Source organism: Caenorhabditis briggsae, assembly GCF_000004555.2.
Source record: "Caenorhabditis briggsae complete genome, chrX, whole genome shotgun sequence".
In the NCBI taxonomy this organism is placed as follows: domain Eukaryota; kingdom Metazoa; phylum Nematoda; class Chromadorea; order Rhabditida; family Rhabditidae; genus Caenorhabditis; species Caenorhabditis briggsae.
Window position 1 is genome coordinate 6,927,370 of NC_013491.2, and position 22,203 is coordinate 6,949,572.

Below are 22,203 nucleotides of genomic sequence, written 5' to 3' on the forward strand. Positions count from 1 at the left end.
ATTTTGTATTGAAATCATTAGTTGCGAAATTATTAGTTCTAAAACGTCCGGTTGCAAAATGATGAAATGATATATCCATACTTGCAAAAATCGTTGAAGGCCCGGAAAGGAATTTTTGATCGAAATTTCTCAAACAAAAATGTTTTTTGGTAAATTCTTGAAATTTTTTTAAACAAAAACAATTAGTTTTTGAGAAAAAAGTGTTATTTTACTTCAAAAATGCAATTTTCAGTCCGATCCCACATCCGGAAAAAAGTAAGCAAACATTTTTTATTTTTATAATTTTGTTTAAGCATTGAAAATTTGATACTTACAATTCAGCTCAAAATTAGATGCTAATTCAACGTTTTTCCAAAAAAAAAGAATTATTTTTCCTAAATTTGGAAGCTGGCCAAAACTGTCCGGGCCTTCCGGGCCGGGCCGGGCCTTGACCAACTTTTTGAAAGCCCGGCACGGCCCGTTGCAAGTATGGATATATCTATACAAACGAACCCCACAAATTGTCAGTTTCATCAAGTCGATCTTCCGAAATTTTCGAAAAACTTCGGAATTCAACAGAATTCATATTTTTGAAAGTCCCATTACAAAGTATCCCTTTTGGAATAGAAACAGTATCTAGACTGGCCGGAAAAACTAAAACATATTTCTATTTTTGTGAAAATATTCAGAAAAAAAAAGTGAAAAATTGTTACTTCAACGATAACAACCAATGCCGAGAATTTTCTGGAAACGATTGGGCTTCAGAAAAATTCCGGCAGCTCAAAAACACAATGGCGTTTTTTCAAATTTTCCAGAACTTTACCAGGAGGAAACAAAGTAGAATTTCAACAAAGATTGAGACGTTAACAATGATATAAACCAAATATCAGAGCCTCACTCAGATTAGAAAATTTCAAAGCCTGGAGTCCTGGAGATCATGATCTACCGATATGAGAAGTGGCTTTATAAACTTTCAACAGTTAAAAATGACAATTTTCATACTTTTGAAGATAGCTCCAATAGTTTTCCACATTGCAGGACAGAAATCGCTTACTAAATGTATTTTATTTGTTGTCTAAAATCCGATTTTTCAATTTTTAGAATGATATCTCTAGCGATTCACAAGTTGTGACCTGAAACACAAGTGACCGTATGAACTTGAAACGCACAGTTTGACAAGTTTTACGTTTTGTGAACGTGCTTCCAAATTTTATTCCGAAGTTTCGTACTTGTCTGAAATGGGAGAATCCTTCTTTTTTGCTTGAATTTAAAATCATAATACAAACATTTTATTAACACTAAACATTACTTTTTTCCTATGGGAACATGAAAGCAGAAGAGGTCAAATGGGCATACTTGGTGATAATGCCAGCATTCCGGCATCAGGAAACACGGCGTTTGCACGAAAGCTTCTCTCTTCTTCCGAGAAAGATTGCAAATTCCCCTTCTACATGTGCCAAACATGCAATCATCATTGTTAACACAAAGTTCGGAGCGAATGGAACGTTTTGAAAGTCCGCTAGGTAGAATCGCCGAATTCACAGCAAGGATGAGAACTAGGAGTAAGAATATGGTAGTTTTGGTTTTTGAAGAAAACATTTTCTGAAGCATTTTTTGAGACGATCCTGAGCGCTTTTTATATTGTGCAACACAATGTTATATTAACGTCAGACGAATGAGAAAACATTTTTTAACAACATATTGCATCAGGGATGTGAAAATAATGTAACCAAATGCACTCCATACATACTGTAGCCTCTAAATGCTAGGATTTTGCAAAAATAAATTTTCATTAGAACTTGTTCACAAGTGATACCAGTCAAAAAAAAACGAAATAAAATGATTAAACGCAGATCAAGCATAGGTATTATTAAAATTATTATTATCATTATTATGAATTATTAAGTACTCCGTTATGGCTAAACGTCTATGACACCTCAATATTCAAGTTATCACATTTACATCTTCTTTCTATTCGATGTGAAGAACGAGTAATCTGTCTTTGTATTCTTCTCAACCTCATCAAACGGAACTGATGGTCCGGATCCACCTCCGAAGCCTCCACCACTCCTCCTCCAAACCCGCTACCTCCTCCAAAGCCTCCGCCTCCAAATGGGGATGGAGCTGGTGCTCCGGGTGCTGGTGGTGTTTCAGCGGCAGCTGTGGGAGCTGAAGTGCTAGCTGTGGTTGCTGGTGATGGCGGAGCTGGAGCCGGAGCTAGACCGAATGATTCACTTGGCATGTTCATAAAGTCAGGGGTAGGCATACTGTGTCTACCACCCATCATCACTCCGGAATCTCCATTAAATGTAGCATGAACATCATCACGTCCTTGCTCATAGCCCTCATCTTTGGTTCTTGCTGAAAAACGTTTTATATGTTGATTAAAATGAATAAAAAATCAGCTCATTGAATGTGACTCACGAGTTTTCTTAGTGGTGATCACTGGAAGAGTCGTTGGTGGAAGGGTCACTGGCTGAGGTGTCTCTACTACTGGAAGTGGTACTGGAGCTTGTGGGGCAACACGGAAGGTTGGTGGTGGTGGTGCTGGTGGTAGTGGTCCGACGTATCCTTTTGGTGGGGGAATGAAGTATGGAAGGTTTCCCTAAAATTAATTTCTAGTTGTAAGGTTTCATAAGTTACAGTAACGATCAATAAAATGTACAAAAACGTATTTTTCAGTTTGTTGAGTTTTGGCAATTGATCATTTTCAAGAGTGGATCTCGACTGTTAAGCATCCGATCACTTTGAAATATTCAGAGGGTGTAAAAAACACACAGATTGATAATTTTGATTTGACATAACTTTTCAAATAATTCCTTGGATTTCCAGCTATTTGCCGACTTCTGAATAAAACCTGTTTTTTTCACGTTTTTAGTATAAAACGAGTCAAATCTTGCGGAAATCGGCAAATATCTGGAAAATTAGGAATTTTCGAAAAACTCTATAATACAAAGTTTTCCAACCAGGTCTGATTTACACCTTCCAAGATTTTCAAAGTGATTGGAATCTTGATAGCCGAGCTCCAGTCTCCTAAAAGTCGTGAAAATCAACTAAAAAAATACATTTTCGTATATCTCATTGAGAGCAACTGTAAATATTTTAATTACATTTGTTGCCACTGGTTTCTGTTGTTGAGCATAGTTCTGATAGGCAGAGAGGTCTAGCGGTGCTCCAGTGGCCATTGCCTCCGCTGCAGCATTGTTTCTGATTTTTGCTTCTTCAATTTTAGCGGCCATCGCTTTTTCTCTTGACTGCTTATCTCTTTTCAAAATACCCGGATTCAAAATCTCTCTAGCCAGCTGTGAGCCGAATCCTACTAATGAGTTCTCAGAGTATCCATCAGCCATGATATCTCGAATGTTTGGAGTTCTGGCTCTCTCGTAGGTTCTGACAGAAGCGGCCTGAATATGACTTGATTTTCAATTGGTCTACAAATTTCTAGTTTACTCTAGCTCTTGAAGCAGATGATCCTTGAAGAATGGAACCGAGAATTGGACGGATGTCCTCCATAATTCCAGCAACTGGCCTCATGAGTTGAGAGAGTTGAGGAGCGGTTAGTTGTGGAAGAGCAATCTGTGGTGGAGCAGCTGGTTCTGGGAGGGCGACGGCAGCTGCAGCAGAAGCGGCGGATGGAGCGCCTGTGATGAAGCTCGACGGTTCGCTGGTTGAATCCTTTTGTTCAGCAGATGATGTTATTGGCTTGGCATTGATAGCAGCTTCGAGCTCGGCTGGCGACAGAGTTTTGACTGGAATAAAGGGATCATCTAAAGAGAGTTTGACCCTGAAAGCTCACTTCCAACTAGCGCATTTCTCTGTTTTATATATTCTGGAATATCTGAAGTGGTGGTCTCTCCATCTCCAGCTGTAGTAGTAGACGTTGCTTCTTCTTCTTCAATCTCCTCTTCCGCTTCTGGAATGTTCGATGGTGGCTTTGTACTCGTCGTAGCCTCAGTGGTAGTTGTAGTGGCTTCTGGGGTGGCTTCAGAAGTCACAGCTTCGGTTGTAGCCGTCGTTGTCTCAGGTTTAGTCGTCTTTGGCACCTCTGTTGTCGTCTCCTTATGCGGCTTGTTTTTGTTTTCCCTAGCTTTCTCTGGAAATGAATATCTGAGTCACTGGCTGCCCCCCCCCCCCCCTATGTTTTTGATATCTTACGCATCATTTTCAAAAAGTTGTTGATTCTTTTTCTCGCGGCGTCTCGTTCGTCTTTGCGCTTTTGGACTTCCACATTCTTCTCCTCGTCGGCTTTTTCCTCTTCATCAAGCGATTTGAGAACCTGAATATCAAAAAGTAATGGGAATTGGTTATGAATAGATAACACTCAGAGTACCGATCAATAAGATATGCAAAAACATATTTTTCAGTTGATTATCGGCCAATTTCAGGAGTCTAGAGCTCGTCTGTAAAGTTTCCGATCCGTTTGAAAATTTTTGAAGGTGTGAAACTAAACGAGAATAAAAGTTTGGCATTCACAGAATTTTTTGATATTACTAGTTTTGCCAATTAAAAAAAAACATCCGTTTTTTTTACGTTTTCGGTACAAAGAAAGCTATTGAAAAATCTCTCTCAGAAATCGGCGCATAGCTATGAAACTAGGCATTTTCCTAATTTTCTGTGAATGTAATTTTTCGATCTAGGTTAGTTTCACACCCTCCAAAGTTTTGAAAGTTCTCGGAAAACTTGACAGTCAAGTTCCAGACTCCTTAAAATAGCCTAAATAACAGAAAATCAACTGAAAATATGTGTTTGTGTCTCTCACGGCCCGGTACTGTACCTCGACAGCTTGTTTAGCAAGTTCTTCATTCTCAGCTAGTGGATCCTTGGTAGTCGTTGTTGGTTCTGTGGTGGTTGTGGTTGGTTCTGTAGTCGTTGTGGTCGTTGTGATTGTTGTAGTTGTTGGTGCCTCGGTAGTAATCGTGGTCGTGGTTGTAGTAGCTTCAGTGGTAGTTGTGGCTTCAGTGGTGGTTGTAGCTTTGGTAGTTTTCGTTGTAGCCTTCTTTGTAGTTGGCTTTTTCGTAGTGGTCGTTGTGGTGGTGACTTCTTTCTTGAAAATCTCAGCCACAGACATATCCGCCAACTCCTTCTCCACAAGCTCCTCCTCTTTAGCATAAATCTCTTCCAACTTTTTCATGTACTCTGGCTTGTCATCATCGGACAGTTTGTCCTGCTCCTTCTTCTCATCCTCACTTCTAATTTTTACAGATAACTTGGTGTCTTTTGAATTAGAAGGAGCTTTGGAAGTAGCTTTGGTTGTAGGTTTAGCTGTGCTGGATTTTTCTGTAGTAGTGGCTTCAGTAGAGGCTTCAGTAGTTGCCTCTTCTTCCTTTTCTTTCTGAAAAAAATAAAACCAATGATTGTTCTTAACAACAAGATTAAACCTCTTCCTTCTTATCTGGTTTAGCATCCTCCTCCTGGCTAACATTGTTGTCATCGGTCGTAAATTCCACTCGACTTTCCTTTTTCTTCTCGATACCATCTTCCGCCGACTCTGGCTAAAAGAAATGAGATTGTAAATCGAGTCGTTAAACGAACAGGGATGTGTCTTACCTCGCCACTATCCATATCCGGCTGAACCAATCGTCCGGCAAGTTGTTGTTTTGGTAGTTCTTCGGTTGTCGTTGTGGCTTCTGTGGTAGTTGGGGTAGTTGTAGGCTTAGTGGTTGTAGCTGTTGGTGCGGGAGTAGTTGTAGTTGTAGTTGTAGTCGTGGTGGTGGTTGTAGTTGTCTTGGTAGTTGTCGTTGGCTTTGGTGTCGTGGAAGTGGTGGTCGTGGTAAATGGGTTCTGCCCCTTCATACGCGGCAGGAGCAACGTCAACATTTTCTCGTTAATGATAGAGTCTCCTTTTCCACGTTTCAGCTTGTTCAGATCGAGATCTTCTGGTTTGAATGCAGGTGGTTCGATGGTGAATTGTTTCACGTTGCTTGGTGCGTAGCTGGAAAAAAAGAATCCTGTCACAAATATTTTTTGTTGATATTTGGACATTTTCATCATTTCCAGGTGTCTGAAGCTCAGCTGTCCAGAGTTTGCGATTATTTTGAAAACATTGGAGGATGTAAAACAGACCTAAATTAAAAACTTTGCATTCACAGAAATTTTTGAAACTTCCTAATTTTTAAGAAATCCGAATTATTTTAAGAAATACCCCTTTTCCGCCCGGTTTTATGTTAAAAACAAGAAAACGCCGGCGAATTTGAAAAATCGGCAAAAAGCTGAAAAACTAGGAATTATCAAAAATTTTGCAAACCCAAAGTTTTAAATTAAGGTTTGTTTTACTCTCTTATTTTCTAATTCTTTTGTCTATTCTCTAAACTTTTAACTAAACGTTAAACTTTTAACTAAACGTTAAATAATGAAAAACTGAAAAGCTCTATCCTTCTAAAGATGATCAAAATTACTAAAACTTTCTAAAATTGAACATCTAATACAATACAATTAAAAAATTTTGAATCACAATGTGAAATTATGAGAATGGCAACCTGTTAGAAAAAAGGCAAATGGTTTTTCTTAACTGGAAATATTTGTCCTTACAGTAATCTTTAAAAAAAAACTCACAATTTAGGATTATTCCTGAGCGCAATCTTCCTCAATGCATCACTCCATGAACTAATGGCATCCTTGACTCCAAACTGATCGTTATAACTCTCTCGATTATTTCCAGACATGAAAAATTGTGCAGACGACGAGGCGACCACCGCGAGGGTGTACAACAACACCCTCATCTTTCAAACCGATAGTTTTCTGAAATTGAGGCTTTATAGAAACTTGGCTTATCTTGATAAATGTGAAAGTGATGGGAATGGAAAAAAGAAAGTGAGATTAGCGCGGGAGGGAGGGGGGGGGGGGGCGAACTGTCCGTTAAAAGAGAAAAGAAGTGAAATGAAGTGATATATCCGCAAGAACGACGAGAAGAAGAAGGGTTTATCTCGTCGACCGAATTTATGTGGGTCGCCCGGTCTCGACGTCCTGGAGCGAATGCTTGGAAACTATCCTGCTGGGTATCCTTGCCTTTATCGCCTTCCAATTTTCTTTTTGTGCGGTGTCCTGAATGTTGGCCGGCGTAAGAAGCAACGGTCTAGGTGATATGGCATACAATAGTTTCTATGAAGCGAATGAAAAAAGGTCACTCGAGATCAGAGAAAACGGGTCTCGCCATAGCAAAATGGATGAATGAAGAATATGATTTCATGACAAAAAACTTTCTAAAGGGACAGTCTAGTAGTATATACACAGTCTATTTACATATTTGCCTCGTGTTTTTGCAATCTGGGTCATACCAATTTTAGTCGTCGCACCCCGTCTTCCTTTTTTCTTCAAACGCTTATTTGACCAGTGAAAAGTATTAAAAATCGAAAGTTCATGATGAATGCTTATTTTTCATACTGCTACTGTATTAAGCACATATTCGAGTGGGAGAAGATGATGAAGATGTTTGCACAAATGGTTTTTTTTTTGGAATCTTAAGATGAGATCGGAAAGTCTCTAAAGAAAAAAATTTTTCCTGAAGTTGTTAAAATTTCACCTAAGGAAAATGTCTGAAAATAACCAAATTTCAAAAGCTAAAAATGTCAAAAAAAGTTAGAAGATTCTCGAAGTCTTTGTTAACTTTGAAAAAAAAAAGAATTCTTCTGGAAATAATTGCATTATCCAAATTAAACAAGACCAATATCTCTTGACGATTGAAAACCCAAAAAAAAACGAAAAAAGAAAGATGGCAAAGCATAACAACAAAAAGTAAGAAGCTTTTTCAATAAAGTCAAATGAAAAATGAATCCTCAAAAACTAGAAAAATTCATATTTCTTTATTTCTGTGAACTTTTAGGAAAATTTCAATCAAAAATGATTTTTTTCCAGATTTTTCAGGTGTGTTGTTGACAATTTTAGTAACAAAAAAACATATTTTATGGCCGGACTTTTTCCATTATTTTCTTGGCTTGGCTTGGGTTCCCAGTATTTACTTTTCCTGATTTAAAAAAATCGGAGTCGAAAAAATAACGGATTCTTCTGTGACACTTTGCAACCGGCCGTTTTCAAAGTGAATAGACACGTTTCAGACAACAAAAATTTAAAAAAAAATGGAATTCAAAAAATTCCAAAATTTTAAAATTTGTTCAGTTTTTTGAATTTTTCGAACTAAATTTTTTTTTTGGAAAAATATCAATTTGCCGTATTGTTATGGTATCAAAATGTCTAGTCGCTAAATGTCTAGTGGCAAAATATCCCGAAGCTCAAAAATGCAAATTTTTTGATTTCTGTGAACTGTTACAAAATTTGAAACCTAAGATTTTTACTGTTCCACAAACTTCGAACTCTGTTTTTTCCAGAATTTTTAACGCTCAAAAACAGCTCACTAAAAACCAAAACCTTCAAAAACATTATAACCCATTGAAGTCTTCTGCACTTTTTGAAAAGCTTATGCATTGCCCCAAAATGACCACCGCACAACTTCACGGCTTCCTCTAGCTTCATTCTCGAAATTGCTCAGGAAATTGGCTGAATAGAAACCATGGGATTATTCTTTGTGGATGTGTATGTGTGTGTGAGCATGAGCCATGCGATAAAGCGGAGGGAAACGCCATCACTAACACTTGTTTTCTAGACGGTTTCCATAACAACATTTGGTCACTCTGACGATGGGGAGAGAGAAACGCCTGCGCTTGTGTGTCTCCTTCTCTTCTCTTTAGAAAATTGCGCTAAGTTTCGTTACATATTCGTACATTTCCTCCCTTTCCTTCCGTTAGAAGGAAGGAAAAGCCTTGACCACCCATTATTATTCATATTTTAAAAGTGGTCACTTTTTTTGCGTCGTTTAGTATAGCTCTTTTATACATATTTTTCAGAAAAAAAAATGGTTCGCACATATGCATTCAACGCTTCCAGCCGGTCTGAAATTGTAAGTGATTATTACCTCAATGTGTAATCATGAGTTTTGTCTTTTTTCTTGAAAAATCCTTTTTTTCAGTTTGAGCAGTATAAACATACTGCAGCTGCGCCTCGTTTAAAACAGCAACAATCTACATCTCGGTCTTCGGATACGGTACCATATGATAACAGGTGAGAATTTCAAAGTGAATACCAAGAACACCTAAATTCACCTGGTTCCTGAAAACCAGATAAAAAAAACATTCCAGAAAATTCCAACCCAGTGATTCCCCATTTATAAACTCTACTGCCAACAGCATGACTGATAGCTCTTCCTCTACATCTCAGATGAGCAATCAAGAGAATAATAATCAATACATGAACACTGCGATCCCACCTCTTCATCAATCGAATATCTATCAGTCTTCTTTCCATTCCTCAATGATTGATCCTTTGAATTCCATAGTTGCTTTGAGACCAATTTATCTGAATGGTCAATTAGTCTACATGCCAGTGGAACCTCATATTAACATGATGATTAACCAGCAGTTTGGTGGGATGAAACAAAACGGCGGACCAGCTCAAGTTGTTTACCGCAGGTGATATCACGCACTATATCGGTCAATAAGATATACGAAAACGTATTTTTCAGTTGATTTGTAGCCTTTTTGACCATTTTAAGTGGGCTGGAGCTGCTCAGCTCGGAAGATTCCTCATTTTGAAATTTTTGGAGAATGTAAAACATACCTAAATCAAAAACTTTGCGTTTAAAGAATTTTTTGAGAATTTCAAGTTTTTCGGTTATTTGCCAATTTCAGAAAAACTCTTTTTTTCACGTTATTTGTAAAAACGGGCCGATAGAAGGTGTCTCTCAGAAATCGGCTAATAGCTTAAATGCCAAGAAATATTTGAGAAATTCTGTAAGTGCAAAGTGTTTTATGTAGATCTGTTTTACATCCTCCAATGTTTTCAAAGTGATCGCAAACTGGACAACTTGAAAGCCGAGCTCCAGACTGCTGAAAATGTTCAAAATGGCCAAAAATCAACTGATATACGTTTTTTGTATATCTTATTAACCGGCACTGTGTAGGAAGTGAATTCACTCAGAGAAAATTCAGATTCAACAAAACATGCCAATTCTTGCTCAAAATGCGGCTCAACCATACCCACCGCAAGCCTCTCAGCCTTACTCGGATGCTCCCAACCCAATGATGCGTAGCCAATCCAAACAAGACCTTTATCAAAATAGACAAGACCCATACACCACGCAAGCCAACGTCTCCCGTATGTCAGCTAGCCAACAATACCGACAGAACACGATGAATGCCAAATATGGAAGTCTACCCAACCTTTCGCAAAAACTGTGAGTTGTTTTCCTGAAAACGAATTTCAAGAAAAATCAGAAGAATCTTTTTTCCAGTGGACAGGAGCAGTACAAGTTGAGCAGCCAGGAGCAGCATAAACTAGAGCTGCAACAACAAATCGAAGATAATAAGAGACGGAAAGCCCTGGAGAAGCAGAAGGAAATTGAGTTGGAGCAACGGGAAATTCGGAAATGGGAGGAATACCAGAAGCGGATTCAAGAAGAGGATAATAGAGAGAAGAGGCAGATACAGGAGAAGGCCAGAGCTATAGAGTTGAGGAATCAACAGGTTTATGAGAGGCAGCAGGTTTGTTAGTTTTCAAATGTCTAGTTTGATTTTCTTCAAAAATTTTGCTGTTTATATAAAGTACAGTGAATACTTTAATGGAAGATCATTCACGCTACTGATTTAAGCTAAGTTATCTTGGTTCCTTCGAAATATATCAAAATTTTGTCACTGATGAAATGCTGGTGATATCTTTATGAACCTTGTATCAGTTTCACTTCTGATATCTCTCATGAGAACCGAGATAATAGAGTTTTTTGTAAAATGAGATTTTTTGAGAGCTGTAGTTTCAAACGCCCAAGAAAACCTTCAAACTTTTCGTTGTATTCAACATTTTTGACAAGGAACTTTATTTCTTTTTTTCTGGACCACAGAAGTTCACTCGATTTACGGGTCTTTGAATGGAAGTCTTCGAAAATACGATTAGTGTTTTTTTTTTGAAAATAGAATTTCAAAATTTTGAATGGCAAAAAAAGAAAAAAAACTGTTTCTATTTTCGACGTCACAATTTTTGAAAATAGAATTTCAAATTTCAGAGACAACCAGAATATCAAAAAGAACGGCAAGTCCCAAAACAGCGACCACCACCACAACCACAACAAGAATACTATGACTCGTACGACGATGAGGAGCCAATTCATCCGCGGCAACAAAATCCGCGCCAAGCCAACTCGTTTTCTCCCGGTGACTAATTGACACGCGCCTCATTACATTTTGATTTACTTTGTAGACAACTCTGAACAAGCGCAACAACCGATTAGAAATCGGCAGCAACCGAGATATGAACAACAATATAATGTGGCGGCCAGGGAACAAAGACCTGATTCTTCACAACCACGAGAAGTGGAATGGTGGGAGAAGAAGCAACCGAACAAGGTTTGTGTCTTCTTGTTGTTGTTCCTTCTCTCTCATATGATATTATTGATTTTCAAAAATACGTTCAAATCTTTTTCAGGCGGTCACCCCTCAAAGTGCCGTGATCCCTACACTTCGTGGAAAACCACCCGCAGTTCCGGATAGCCAAAGGTTAGTATACTCGGCTAACGAGTCGCTAATGAGCATGGAAATGTGATACTTGTTTAGAAGTGGATATGATTCTTCTGGGAATGTGGGTGAGCATCAAAGTCGCCCTAGCTCACGTACGACATCAAGCACACAAAGATCATCCTCCGACGCAATGTCCGAACAGCTAATTGTGGCTAGAAATCCGTCAGGAGGACGAAAAGCGCCCACTGCATTTACAATTACCGCTTAAATTAGTTTTTTAAACACTCAGACGGTGACAAGATATATTTTTTGAAGACGATAAAATTTTTGGAATAAAAATATTTTTAAACAAAAAAAATGATTTTTTTTAAGTTGTGAATTATCTAGAAAATATTGTGTTATTTGGTAAGAAAAAATACAGTTGAAGATGTAATGTAAAGATTCACAAAATCAACTGCAGATGAAATAGATAAATGGGATTTTTGTAGTAGGCTCTTCTTGACAGTGTATTCTTTTTCCGGAAAGTGGTTTGTTATTTTTAAGAATAATAATAAACGAACCACAAATGAGTGATTTATTATTTGTTTGAACTTGTGTTTTTTGTCCAATTTCAAAATTTTCGAATTTTCTCGAAAACAAAGAATCGACATTAACCAACACATATGTGTTTTTGGAGTTTTGCTTCAAAAGAAATTCAGTAAAAAAATTATAGTTTTCATAGTTCAAATAAAACATCGAGTTGAGGAATTTCGGAAAATCTTACTACAATAATGATAGGACCTGGCTCGATTTTGAGGGTTCCAGAAAAAGTGAATATGATATGAATGATTTGCAACTACCATTCAATTTAGAATACAAAATAACACCCAGGTACAAAGTTTCATGTCTCTAGCAATTTCGGTACTCGAGTGCTAACCAAATATCACTTTTGCAATATAATGTATTAATGGAAGAACTGTTTTTCGAGCCAGATCCAAAACAAAATATGTGGAAAACTTTCAAATTTAAAAACTTTATTCAACTCTATTAAGCTATTGGAGATTCTTCTTTGAAGGTTAAAAATCATCAAAACTACCTTTTTTTAAATATTATGTCTTTGGGAGTTCAACATGTATCCAAAATTTTATTAGTGTTACCAGGTGAGCTGCGAAAGCGAGAATCGGCCAGGAGCAATACTTAAAATCTATTTGAACAATTCTAGAGAAAATTTAATAACGTTTTGTCCGGATTACCTTAAAATATTTTGCAATGTCCGATCCAAACAAAAATTTAACATGAATGTATTTATTCGCAAGACAAGTTTTTTTATTCAACAGAATTCATCAAGTTTGACGAGAAGATAAGAACTCTTCTTCCACTACCACTGGTCGTACGAGCGGGCCGCGGCGCGTCCACCGTGATTGGCGAAGCCGCGGAGTGGCATCGAAGACTCCACTGATTGAACGTCGCCAATTATTCCTGTAAACACCGAAACTTTACATTTCTCCTAGTATTCCAATTCGTATCAGCCGGAAAAGGAAGTAGCAAGCTTTGCAACTCATCAAGTGTACGCCTATGGAAGCCCATTATTTGTCAAGCGTGAATAATGCGAATGTATTTTTAGCAGTGATTGTTTTTGTTAAAGGCAGCGAAAAGACAGCAGAAATAGAACAAAAAAGTCAAGCAGTTAAGCAAGGATAGGAAAGATCACACTCCGATGAAAATAAGCCTAACTTTTTAGTGTCCTTTTTGAAATTCATTAACAAGTTTGGCGGAATGTCATCTGTGTCAATCGACATATCAGCTATCAGTTGCGCATTCTTTACTGCAAATCAAACATTCTAGATTTCTTATTTGTCTGATTTTTGATAATTCTGAAAAAGTTCCTGAAAATTCTAGATACCGTAGAGCGGACGTCCATGTCCTCCGCGGAATGCCGATGCAACAGCGAAGAGAGCAAAGAAAGCAATGAGGAGAGCAGCCAAGACTTGCATTCTGGAAATTTCTGAATTACTGGGAAATCGTGGGGGTAGGAAAACTGAGAACATCGGGAAAAATTCTGACTTTTCTAGTGACGCGAGCTCATAGAAATCTCAAGCTCCGCCCACTAAACTCCACCTCTTCGTTCTCTTTTTTGTTGCTCTGAATTGGTTTATCTCGTTATGCTAACATGTTTTTTTTTCTGTTCCTTTTTTCTTTTTAACAAAAGAAATGCTTTTAGGAATCAAGCATTTTGGGCACATTGGGAACATCAAAAAGAGAGAAGGTAAAGCACTTTGAATAAATTTGCGCGGGGGAAGAAAATGGGAAAAAAGGAAACAAAAAGTGATTGGTTGAACGAGTTGGACAGAAGTTTTATAAAGCTTTAGGGGTTACAAAGAACATCAAATTACAGGACTAAAAGTTTCAAATGTTGTTTTACGGAGGTGGACCCAAATTCGGAAATAAACAACGGATTGGAAAACAAGGGAAAGTGGCCAAAAAAGTTCATTCTCGATTAGCGGAGAGATTTTCAATAAAATTGAAAAATTCCCAGTTTTCGAAAAAGAACACTATGTTTTTGACGAAAACTAAGATTTTTTTGTTCACAAAAAAATCAGAATGTACACTTGAAGCGGGAATCCGGCAAAAATTGACGTTGGAAATTATGAAGATTCATATATCACAAAATGAAAGTTCGCAAAATTGCAGAACCATAAAAAATCACTTCAAAAGTCGCTAATTTTTCTGTTGTTGTCCATTTCTGAAAACGTCTAGAAGGTTCTCGGATTTTTCAAAGGTTTTCTTCAAACTTGAAAATTTTGGGCCCCCTCTAGAGGAGTATCAAAATGAAAACGGAGAGTTTTCCGTTTTAAAGATAATTCGAAAATTTTTTTTAACTTTCTTGAAGTCCAGAAATCGACTAGAACGTAGATTTTTGAATTCTGAAGCTATTTTTTGAGATTTTGCTCACGGTGTTAATTTTCTTTGGTGCTTTTTTAAATTTATATATTTTTTCATACAGTTTTATGTGTTTAAAAAAAATCAAAAATTAATGGTCTTTGACACAACTAAACAACAAAATTTCAAGAAAAAAGTGTTTTCACTTAAAAATGGTTTCCACATAATGTGGGCGTGAATTTCTCCTTGTTTTTTCACATCTACCCATGTCAATTTAATTGACATAAACTTTGAATTACAAGTGGCTCTCATCTTGATATGTCAACGCCGAGTTTTCTCGAAAATTCACGTAACACAAAATAGAGCAAAAACTAAAACACCCGAGGAAAGGACACTAAACCAAAAAAAACTGCAAAAAAAGTTCCGAATGCACTTTCTTTTTATTCATACCGAGAAAAGACGGTGAAGGGAAAAGGATGAACCTAATTAATAGAGCTATAAAAGAGGGACGGAGCAGAAATGAGTTCTATGCAAAAGTAATGGAGTCCACATTCTCTCATCAGAACTCGATACCGAGTCTTCCACTTCCTGGATTGAAGGATACAATTGAGAAATATCTCAAATCATGTATGTATGTTTGAAAAAATTTACCTTATGTCCATTGATAGACGCCCACCAAACTCGTCGACTTTGAGCTCAATTATCTCGATTACTGTAGAATCTATGAAAAAGTTGTCAACTGATAAAAAATTGCTGACGTTTTGATGAATAATGATTCAGTTGACAAAATTTTGGTATCTTTCAGAGGAAACCAGATATTTGAGCTCGAAGTTGACTATTGGTCATCCTATTGTTTTAAATTCAGTGTCTCCAATTGATTCCAAAGAAGAACTTGAACATGTAACCTCCCTTGCAAGAGGATTCGGAGATTCCGAAAATGGCAGAAAACTTCAAAATTTCCTTGAACTGAAATCAAGTAGCTCCAAAAATTGGGTGAGTACTTGAACAAAATTGTTTTCAATAAAGACAATTTTTCAGCTGGAAGACTGGTGGTACGACGCTTATACTACAAACCAAGACACATTGCTCACACAAAATATGGGAGCAATTATTCCAAAGTCATTTATGAGTAACACCTCACAAATTGGCATGGCTTCACAGATTATTCATCACCTGATGAATTATTGGAGTCGAGTCAGGCAGTGAGCAAATTTTTTCTAGAATCTGTCATATGATTTTTGGTTTTTTAGTGAAAAAATCGAAATCACTAAAAGCAGAGGGATCAATTGGGATATGTCCCAAGTTTATAATTTGTTCAACGCTTGTAGAACTCCAGCAGTCTCAAAGGACAAAATCGAACGGTATTTTTGCACTGGTAGATAGAAATTGAAATAAAAAATCCACTAAAAATGTGAATTTAGAATCCGAAGGCTTTTGTCCTTCACATATCGTGGTCCTCTACAATGGACATATCTGGAAAATGGAAACTGTGCAAAACGGAAAGATTTTGAGTGTTCCTGAGATTCGAAACATTCTAGAAATCATCAAATCTGGCTCGAATAGAACTGACGAAAATTCAATCGTGAAATTAACATCACTGGAAAGAGACACCTGGGCTAAAGTAGGTTATATTTGGAGGATTTTATGTTAAAGGTTTTTAAGATCCGCGAATCCATGATTTGCAATTCTAGCCGAAACCGGAAAATGTTTGAAGCTATAGATAGTGCGGTTCTCTGTCTAACACTGGCCAATGATTTTGTAGAAAATGATTCAGAGGTGGGTTTTTGGTAATTTTCTCCAATTTTCTCTAATTTAACATTCCGTACCGGTCAATAAGATATACAAAAACGTATTTCTTAGTTGGTTTTTTGTCATTTTGATCATTTGCGGGAGTTTGGAGCTCTGCTGTCGAGTGTCCCATCTCTCTGAAAATCTGTGAGGATGTAAAATAGACCTAGATGGAACACTTGGCATTTACAGAATTTTTGAATATTCGTAGTTTTTCAATTATTTGCCGATTTTTGAAAAACCCTGTTTTTGGCCCATTTTAATACTGAAAACCTGCAAAACAGGTGTTTTTCTGATATCAGCAAATAGCTGAAAAACTGGGAAATTTAAAATAACTTTGAGAAGGCACAGTTGTTTTACACTCTACCAAATTTTCAAAGCGATCGGAGATTTGACAGCCGAGCGCCAGACTCTTTAAAATGGTCAAAATAGCCGAAAATCAACTGAAAAATATGTTTTTGCATGTTTTATTGACCTTTACTCCGAATGTTTTTTTTAGCTCATGAAATACTCTATCTTTGGATCCCCCTTGAACGCTTATATGGACAAAAATCTCAATATTATAGTACTCAAGGACGGAAAAGCTTGTTTGCAAGCGGAGGTTACTAATCTTCTGATTTTTCGATTTCCTAAATTTTCAAATTTTTAGCACGGAAATGTTGACGCGATCTCTCTATTTGCGCCGTGTGACTTTGCCGCTGACCAATTTCTGGATGATTCCGAATTGAGTGAAAAGGTACTAATGAGAATTTATCTGTTTATGTGTGTGTGTGTGTTTTGAAAAAAAAACACTCAATTTATTTCTTCAGACTCTTGAAAATAGCTCCTCAACGCCCACTATTGAAAAAATCGACTTCTTGTTAACGGGATCGGTTTCCTCAAGGATTGCCGAAGCTGAGAAGCAGTTTTTCGCTTTGGTGATTTTCTGATTTGATTTTGGATGTGAAAAAAACAAGTGATTCAGAGCTCAAGAATCAATGTGAACGTGTATCACTACTCAAATTTCGGAGCAACGTTTTGTAAAAGCAGAAAATTGTATGCTGATACAATTATACAAATTGCATTACAAATGGCTTACTTGAAAACTCATAACAAGTATGACAAATGATTTCTGAGAAATGACTAATTGAGTTATTAAGGTTGGCACCAATCTATGAAACTGCCTCAACCCGGAAATTCTACCATGGACGGACAGAAACAGTTCGAAGTTTGACGCCAGACCTTGCCAAGTACCTAGAAGCCTGTGAAAATTCCGCAACGGTAAAGAGTAAACAAATACCTCGATTCAATTTGTTTTCAAAAATTTTACAGAACGAAACTATCAAAACACTGTTCTTTGATGCCTATAACTCACATAATACGTTGATGGACGCTGCTCGAGACGGAAAAGGAATTGATAGACATTTCCTTGGACTGAGGTACTTTATTGGAGGGCGCAGCGGGTTGGTCCGTGCCCATAAAAAGTTGTTATTGCGGGATGGACCAAATTAGAAGTTTGGGGTGATGAATAACGACAAACTACACAGAAAGAAAAACGCCATAAAATTGCAAAAAAGTTGGTTCCACAATAAAGAAAAAGTGTTATTGTAATTTGGAAGTTATCGTGTTTCCACTAATAGAAGCTCTCCCAAGCCGTCAACTTTAAGCCTACATATCTTATTTCCTGTGACAGGAATCAAAAAGTGGTCAACTGAAAAAATGTTGCTTATGTTATGATTAACAATTTGTTAGTGAATTACGTTTTCATACCTGTCACAGAAAGTGAGATATATCTTGGAGCAAAATTGACGGTTTGAGTTTTCTATTAGAGTGTAAACGTTATATGGAAAAATAAGAAAAATAGCTTTTGAGCGTCCCTGAAAAAATTTGAGATCCCAAAATTTTTGAAATTTAAGATTTTCCAATACTTGAAACGTCAGAGCCCGGGTTTTTCACAAACAAAAAAATTTTGGAAGTTTATACATTTTCTATTGACTTCGAATTTCTTGACATTGAAAATTTTGGAGAGTTCTAAATTTTAAATTTGGAAAACAAATATTCTATACCATCCACACCTCGAATTGTTTTTCAGTTTTTCAGAATGTCCCAATTGGCTCTGAAATCTTATGGTGAAAAAATCGCCATCCCATTTTTAGACGACCATTCCTATGCGGCTAGTGGGGGAATGGGAATTTCCTATTGTCTACAAGGTAACGTTTTTTTTCAGTTTTTAAAGAGAAGGATACATTAAAAAATCACTTCCACAGTCTCTTCAAAATTCACACGGTAACTCAAAAAACCCATAAATATCACCCCTTTCCTTTTCTCTAAGTTAACCTATTTTTCAGTTTCCTTGGCTACAATGAAAATGGATGTTTCGGCTATGTAGTTCCAATGTGTAAAGACGGATACGGTGCTTTCTATCGCATCAATGCTTCTAGGTCTGAAAAACCATTTTAAGATTCACTTCTCCTTTTTTAATTTGTAGATTCACATTCACCTTATCCAATTACTTTGACGACGCAACGAATGGCGACGAATTCCGCGAGAACCTCGAGTATTCTCTCGATTTCATCAAGAACGTGATTGTGACCAACGAATAAAACCAATGCTGGTTTTTATCTTCTTGATTTCTTCTGTTTTGTGATATAAAATGTTTTCTCTCGGTTTCTTTTTTTTCCTTCTCCGAATCTGACCGTTAACCTTGGTCGATTCGGGTTGTGATCAGAAAACCAAAGCAGAGAATGGAATCTCGAAAATTTCTGACTTCTGTGAACTGTCTCATCGAAAAGAAGAATCATCTTCATTGTCGTTGAAAAAAAAATTTTGTGGAAAAAAATTCAGATATACATAAAATTCAAATTAATCTAGACCTTATGGGCCCATGGTCCTTGCCTGATGATGACAGTCTTCTCAATAACAGTTGGTCGTGGTCCCCATGGTCTTGGTCCCCATGGTCGTGGTCCCCATGGTCGTCCATATCCTCCGTATCCTCCTCCATATCCTCCACCATAACCTCCCCATTGAGCGCTGAAATTTGATTGAATGGATAATTCGAATTTCAGAATGTTTACCTGGCAAGCCCAACAAGGGTGGCAAGCAGTGCAATAAAGAAATTGAAGTTCATATTTTGTAGGCGTTAAAACCTTCTAGAAACGTTTTATTTATATAGCGACCCCCAATTAGTTTCTGTCACGGTCAAATCACACCGAATCCCCGCCTTTTTCATTCTGAAACCAACCGATAACCTCAAGATTGGTTTTGGATTCGTGATATAGACAGTGTAAAGAGGAATGACGTCAGCTTTTCGGTGAAAATGTTTGTCTTTTTCTTCTGTCCATTTCACGAACAGGTAGGGTTTGATATTGGGCGATTTTTTTTTCTGGGCAATTTTTTTTTGGGGGATGAAGGCAGAAAACAAAAAATATGTATCGACCTGATTTGAATAATGGTGGGTGATTTTTAGAGATATGCATAATCATTGATGATCACATTTGAAGAGAAAACTCGATTTTAATAAACGTATTGCTGAGAAGATGATCACTATGACCGTACCTAACGAAAATCCTAAAATTGAGAATTCTGAGAAAAACACCAAACTCTCAATGATTATGAAAACTGTCGTATAGTCTGAAAAAATTCAAATTTTTGAGCTAGTCAAAACAGCAATATAGAGCGTAAAAATGTCTGAAAACGCGAAATTTCGCGAAACCTCAATGAATGTTTTCGTTACATTTCTAAAATTTCTATTTGAATCCATTTCTCTGACTTTATGAACAAAACGCCTTTTTTAGGGAAAAACAGATTTTTGGAGCTATTCTTGAGGTCGCAAAAATTGGCTTTTCTATACGATTCAACTCGCGAAGTAATACTTTCAGAGTAAAACAATACTAGGAAGTACAATGATTTCAAAATTCGAGATGTAGTAGTTTCTTTAAAAAATTGAACGGGTCGGAATTTTAAAATTTTTTAAAAATTCCTAAATTCTCTTATGTGTGTTTTACTGTAGTCATTTTTCCAATGAAATTCCCTAGACAATTTTTGTTACAATTCACGTGAAGGTTTAAAATTTATTATCGAGGTTTTTTAAGACAGAATATTAGAGAAAAAAAATTATTTTCCACCGCGGATGATGGTCTCCTTGATGATGGTTGGTCCTCCCCGTCCAAATCCTGGTCCTCCACCAAATCCGTTTCCTGGTCCACCTCCGAATCCTCCACGTCCACCATATCCTGGCCCTCCTCCGAATCCATTTCCTGGTCCTCCTCCAAATCCACCACGTCCTCCGTATCCTGGTCCTCCTCCGAATCCGTTTCCTGGTCCTCCACCGAATCCTCCACGTCCGAACTGTCCTGGACCTCCACCAAATCCACCGCGTGGTCCGGCGGTCTCAATGATTGTCGTCTTCTTGACGAATCCTTGTGGGGCAGCCATGGCGGCGGCAAGGAGGCCGAGGAGAAGAATAATAGCGTAAGAGTTCATTTTGAGTGAAACTGATTGGAAATATGGAAAATCAACGCGTTTATAAAGCATATCGGTTGGGCAGAGGCGTGATAAGGCGTCATGAGAAATAGAATGGGTGCATGTGAGGGTCGCGAGAGAAAATCGCTAGATATTTCGACATTTTTGTCGGTCGAAAAATCATCCACTCGTCTGAATAGTGTAAGAGTGTAACAGAGAGATGGACACAGTGTGTGATGTTTAGAAGAGGTAAACCAAAGTATTGGAGGAGACATATGAAAAAGAAGAAGATACGGAACACGAAAATTGGTACAAAAACATAGATTCCTTCGTTGATTCGGGTCAATTCTTATCCCGGAAGTGATATTTTCCAGGTTTATTGATCACAGGAAATGGATTATTTGGTCGATGAATTGTGCGAAGCATGACTATCAATTTGACAAACTGATTTCTGTCACCAGCGGATGTCAAGTTGTTTGAAAAAAATTTTGAAACACATGTAATGTTTATTGACAATCATTTTCAAAGGAAAGTAAAACACCATTTTTAAATCAGAGAAAGTGCGTCATCCTCTGACAACAGTGGTTCTGACGACAGTTGGTCGCCATGGCAGCCATGGATTCACCACAGTTCTTTGCACAGCCACCGGTCGACGCCATCCCCAGCCCCATTGAGCAGAAACCCTGAATACATGATGATTGGATTGATAATTGATGTTAAAACTTACGAATTTACCAACATGAGAATAACCAGAAGGGATAGGAACTTTACGGACACAAACTTGGACAAACTGAACCTTAGAGATTTAGAAATATGACAAACAGTGGGAAACTGACAAAATATTGTGACATTAGGGTGTCGGACCACCATTTGAAGTTTCTGAACCTGTCCCATTCGTCTCAAAGCCAGTTTCCAAATTGTAATAACTTTTGTTTTCAAATTTTAATTTTTCAACTATAATAAATTTTTTTGGTTGTATTGTGATAATATCAAAATACAAAAACAGTCAGTTCAAAATACGTAAAAAAGGCCAAAACACGTACAAAAGTTTAGTTTTACAATAAATTGTCAATATTTAAACCACTAGCGTTGACGGAAACGTCCAAACACTTCAGACGTTGTTTAAGTTAAATTTTCTTCAACTTCAAATTGACACAAAATATATTTTTGAAAAAAAATTTTAGCATTAATGATAATTTTGATAAGCATTGCAGAAACCTATAGGACCTTAAAAATATTCCAAATATTCAAAAAACTTTCTATTATTTGACTACATTTTACTTTTTTATCTTTGTTGAATAATATAACTAGTTTCCCTTCTATTGACATTTTTTAACTGTAAAAGAAGACGGTTCGGGCCGAGAAAGTCCATTATTCGGTCCAATGTGGTCCGCTGCTAGTATTAAAAAATGTAATTTGTTGAACTTCTATAAGCCCCTTCTAACTGGTTCATTTCAGATTTCCCGTACAAATCGCTTGAATAGAATACCAACCCGTCAACTTTGAGCTCAAATATCTCATTTCTTAGAGAAGATATCAAAAAGTAGTACATCGTCAAAATGTTGATCATAATATCAAAAATAGTTTGTCGGTTGACTATTTCTTGATATAATTTATAGGAACTGGGATAGAATGGCTCAAA

General features: G+C 37.1%; 6 protein-coding genes across 6 annotated transcripts; 2 read left to right on the plus strand and 4 right to left on the minus strand.

The window, feature by feature from the left end:
• Positions 1 to 1,906: 1,906 nt before the first annotated feature.
• Positions 1,907 to 6,698, minus strand: CBG17208 (the record flags this gene model as incomplete). Its single annotated transcript, XM_045239328.1, has 10 exons — positions 1,907 to 2,340; positions 2,404 to 2,584; positions 3,090 to 3,383; positions 3,430 to 3,728; positions 3,776 to 4,072; positions 4,135 to 4,255; positions 4,754 to 5,311; positions 5,358 to 5,471; positions 5,527 to 5,911; positions 6,532 to 6,698. 10 exons carry the CDS (start codon positions 6,696 to 6,698, stop codon positions 1,907 to 1,909), a joined length of 2,850 nt encoding a protein of 949 aa, XP_045096130.1.
• Positions 6,699 to 8,824: 2,126 nt separating this feature from the next.
• On the plus strand, positions 8,825 to 11,742 carry CBG17207 (the record flags this gene model as incomplete). Its single annotated transcript, XM_045239329.1, has 9 exons — positions 8,825 to 8,869; positions 8,939 to 9,030; positions 9,108 to 9,437; positions 10,088 to 10,201; positions 10,259 to 10,508; positions 11,024 to 11,171; positions 11,218 to 11,363; positions 11,443 to 11,513; positions 11,571 to 11,742. 9 exons carry the CDS (start codon positions 8,825 to 8,827, stop codon positions 11,740 to 11,742), a joined length of 1,368 nt encoding a protein of 455 aa, XP_045096131.1.
• Positions 11,743 to 12,831: 1,089 nt separating this feature from the next.
• Positions 12,832 to 13,447, minus strand: CBG17206 (the record flags this gene model as incomplete). Its single annotated transcript, XM_002644166.1, has 2 exons — positions 12,832 to 12,932; positions 13,357 to 13,447. The coding sequence occupies 2 exons, from the start codon at positions 13,445 to 13,447 to the stop codon at positions 12,832 to 12,834; spliced, it is 192 nt and encodes a 63-aa protein (XP_002644212.1).
• A 1,425-nt stretch (positions 13,448 to 14,872) lies between these two features.
• CBG17205 lies at positions 14,873 to 18,703 on the plus strand (the record flags this gene model as incomplete). The annotated part of the gene is made up of 14 exons (XM_045239330.1): positions 14,873 to 14,960; positions 15,199 to 15,326; positions 15,372 to 15,535; positions 15,584 to 15,708; positions 15,755 to 15,954; positions 15,996 to 16,109; positions 16,621 to 16,722; positions 16,771 to 16,857; positions 16,931 to 17,038; positions 17,086 to 17,216; positions 17,261 to 17,381; positions 17,433 to 17,539; positions 18,449 to 18,541; positions 18,589 to 18,703. The coding sequence occupies 14 exons, from the start codon at positions 14,873 to 14,875 to the stop codon at positions 18,701 to 18,703; spliced, it is 1,683 nt and encodes a 560-aa protein (XP_045096132.1).
• Positions 18,704 to 18,967: 264 nt separating this feature from the next.
• Cbr-cnc-8 lies at positions 18,968 to 19,227 on the minus strand (the record flags this gene model as incomplete). The annotated part of the gene is made up of 2 exons (XM_002644164.1): positions 18,968 to 19,130; positions 19,175 to 19,227. 2 exons carry the CDS (start codon positions 19,225 to 19,227, stop codon positions 18,968 to 18,970), a joined length of 216 nt encoding a protein of 71 aa, XP_002644210.1.
• A 986-nt stretch (positions 19,228 to 20,213) lies between these two features.
• Positions 20,214 to 20,582, minus strand: Cbr-fipr-21 (the record flags this gene model as incomplete). Its single annotated transcript, XM_002644163.1, has 1 exon — positions 20,214 to 20,582. One exon carries the CDS (start codon positions 20,580 to 20,582, stop codon positions 20,214 to 20,216), a length of 369 nt encoding a protein of 122 aa, XP_002644209.1.
• Positions 20,583 to 22,203: the final 1,621 nt, after the last annotated feature.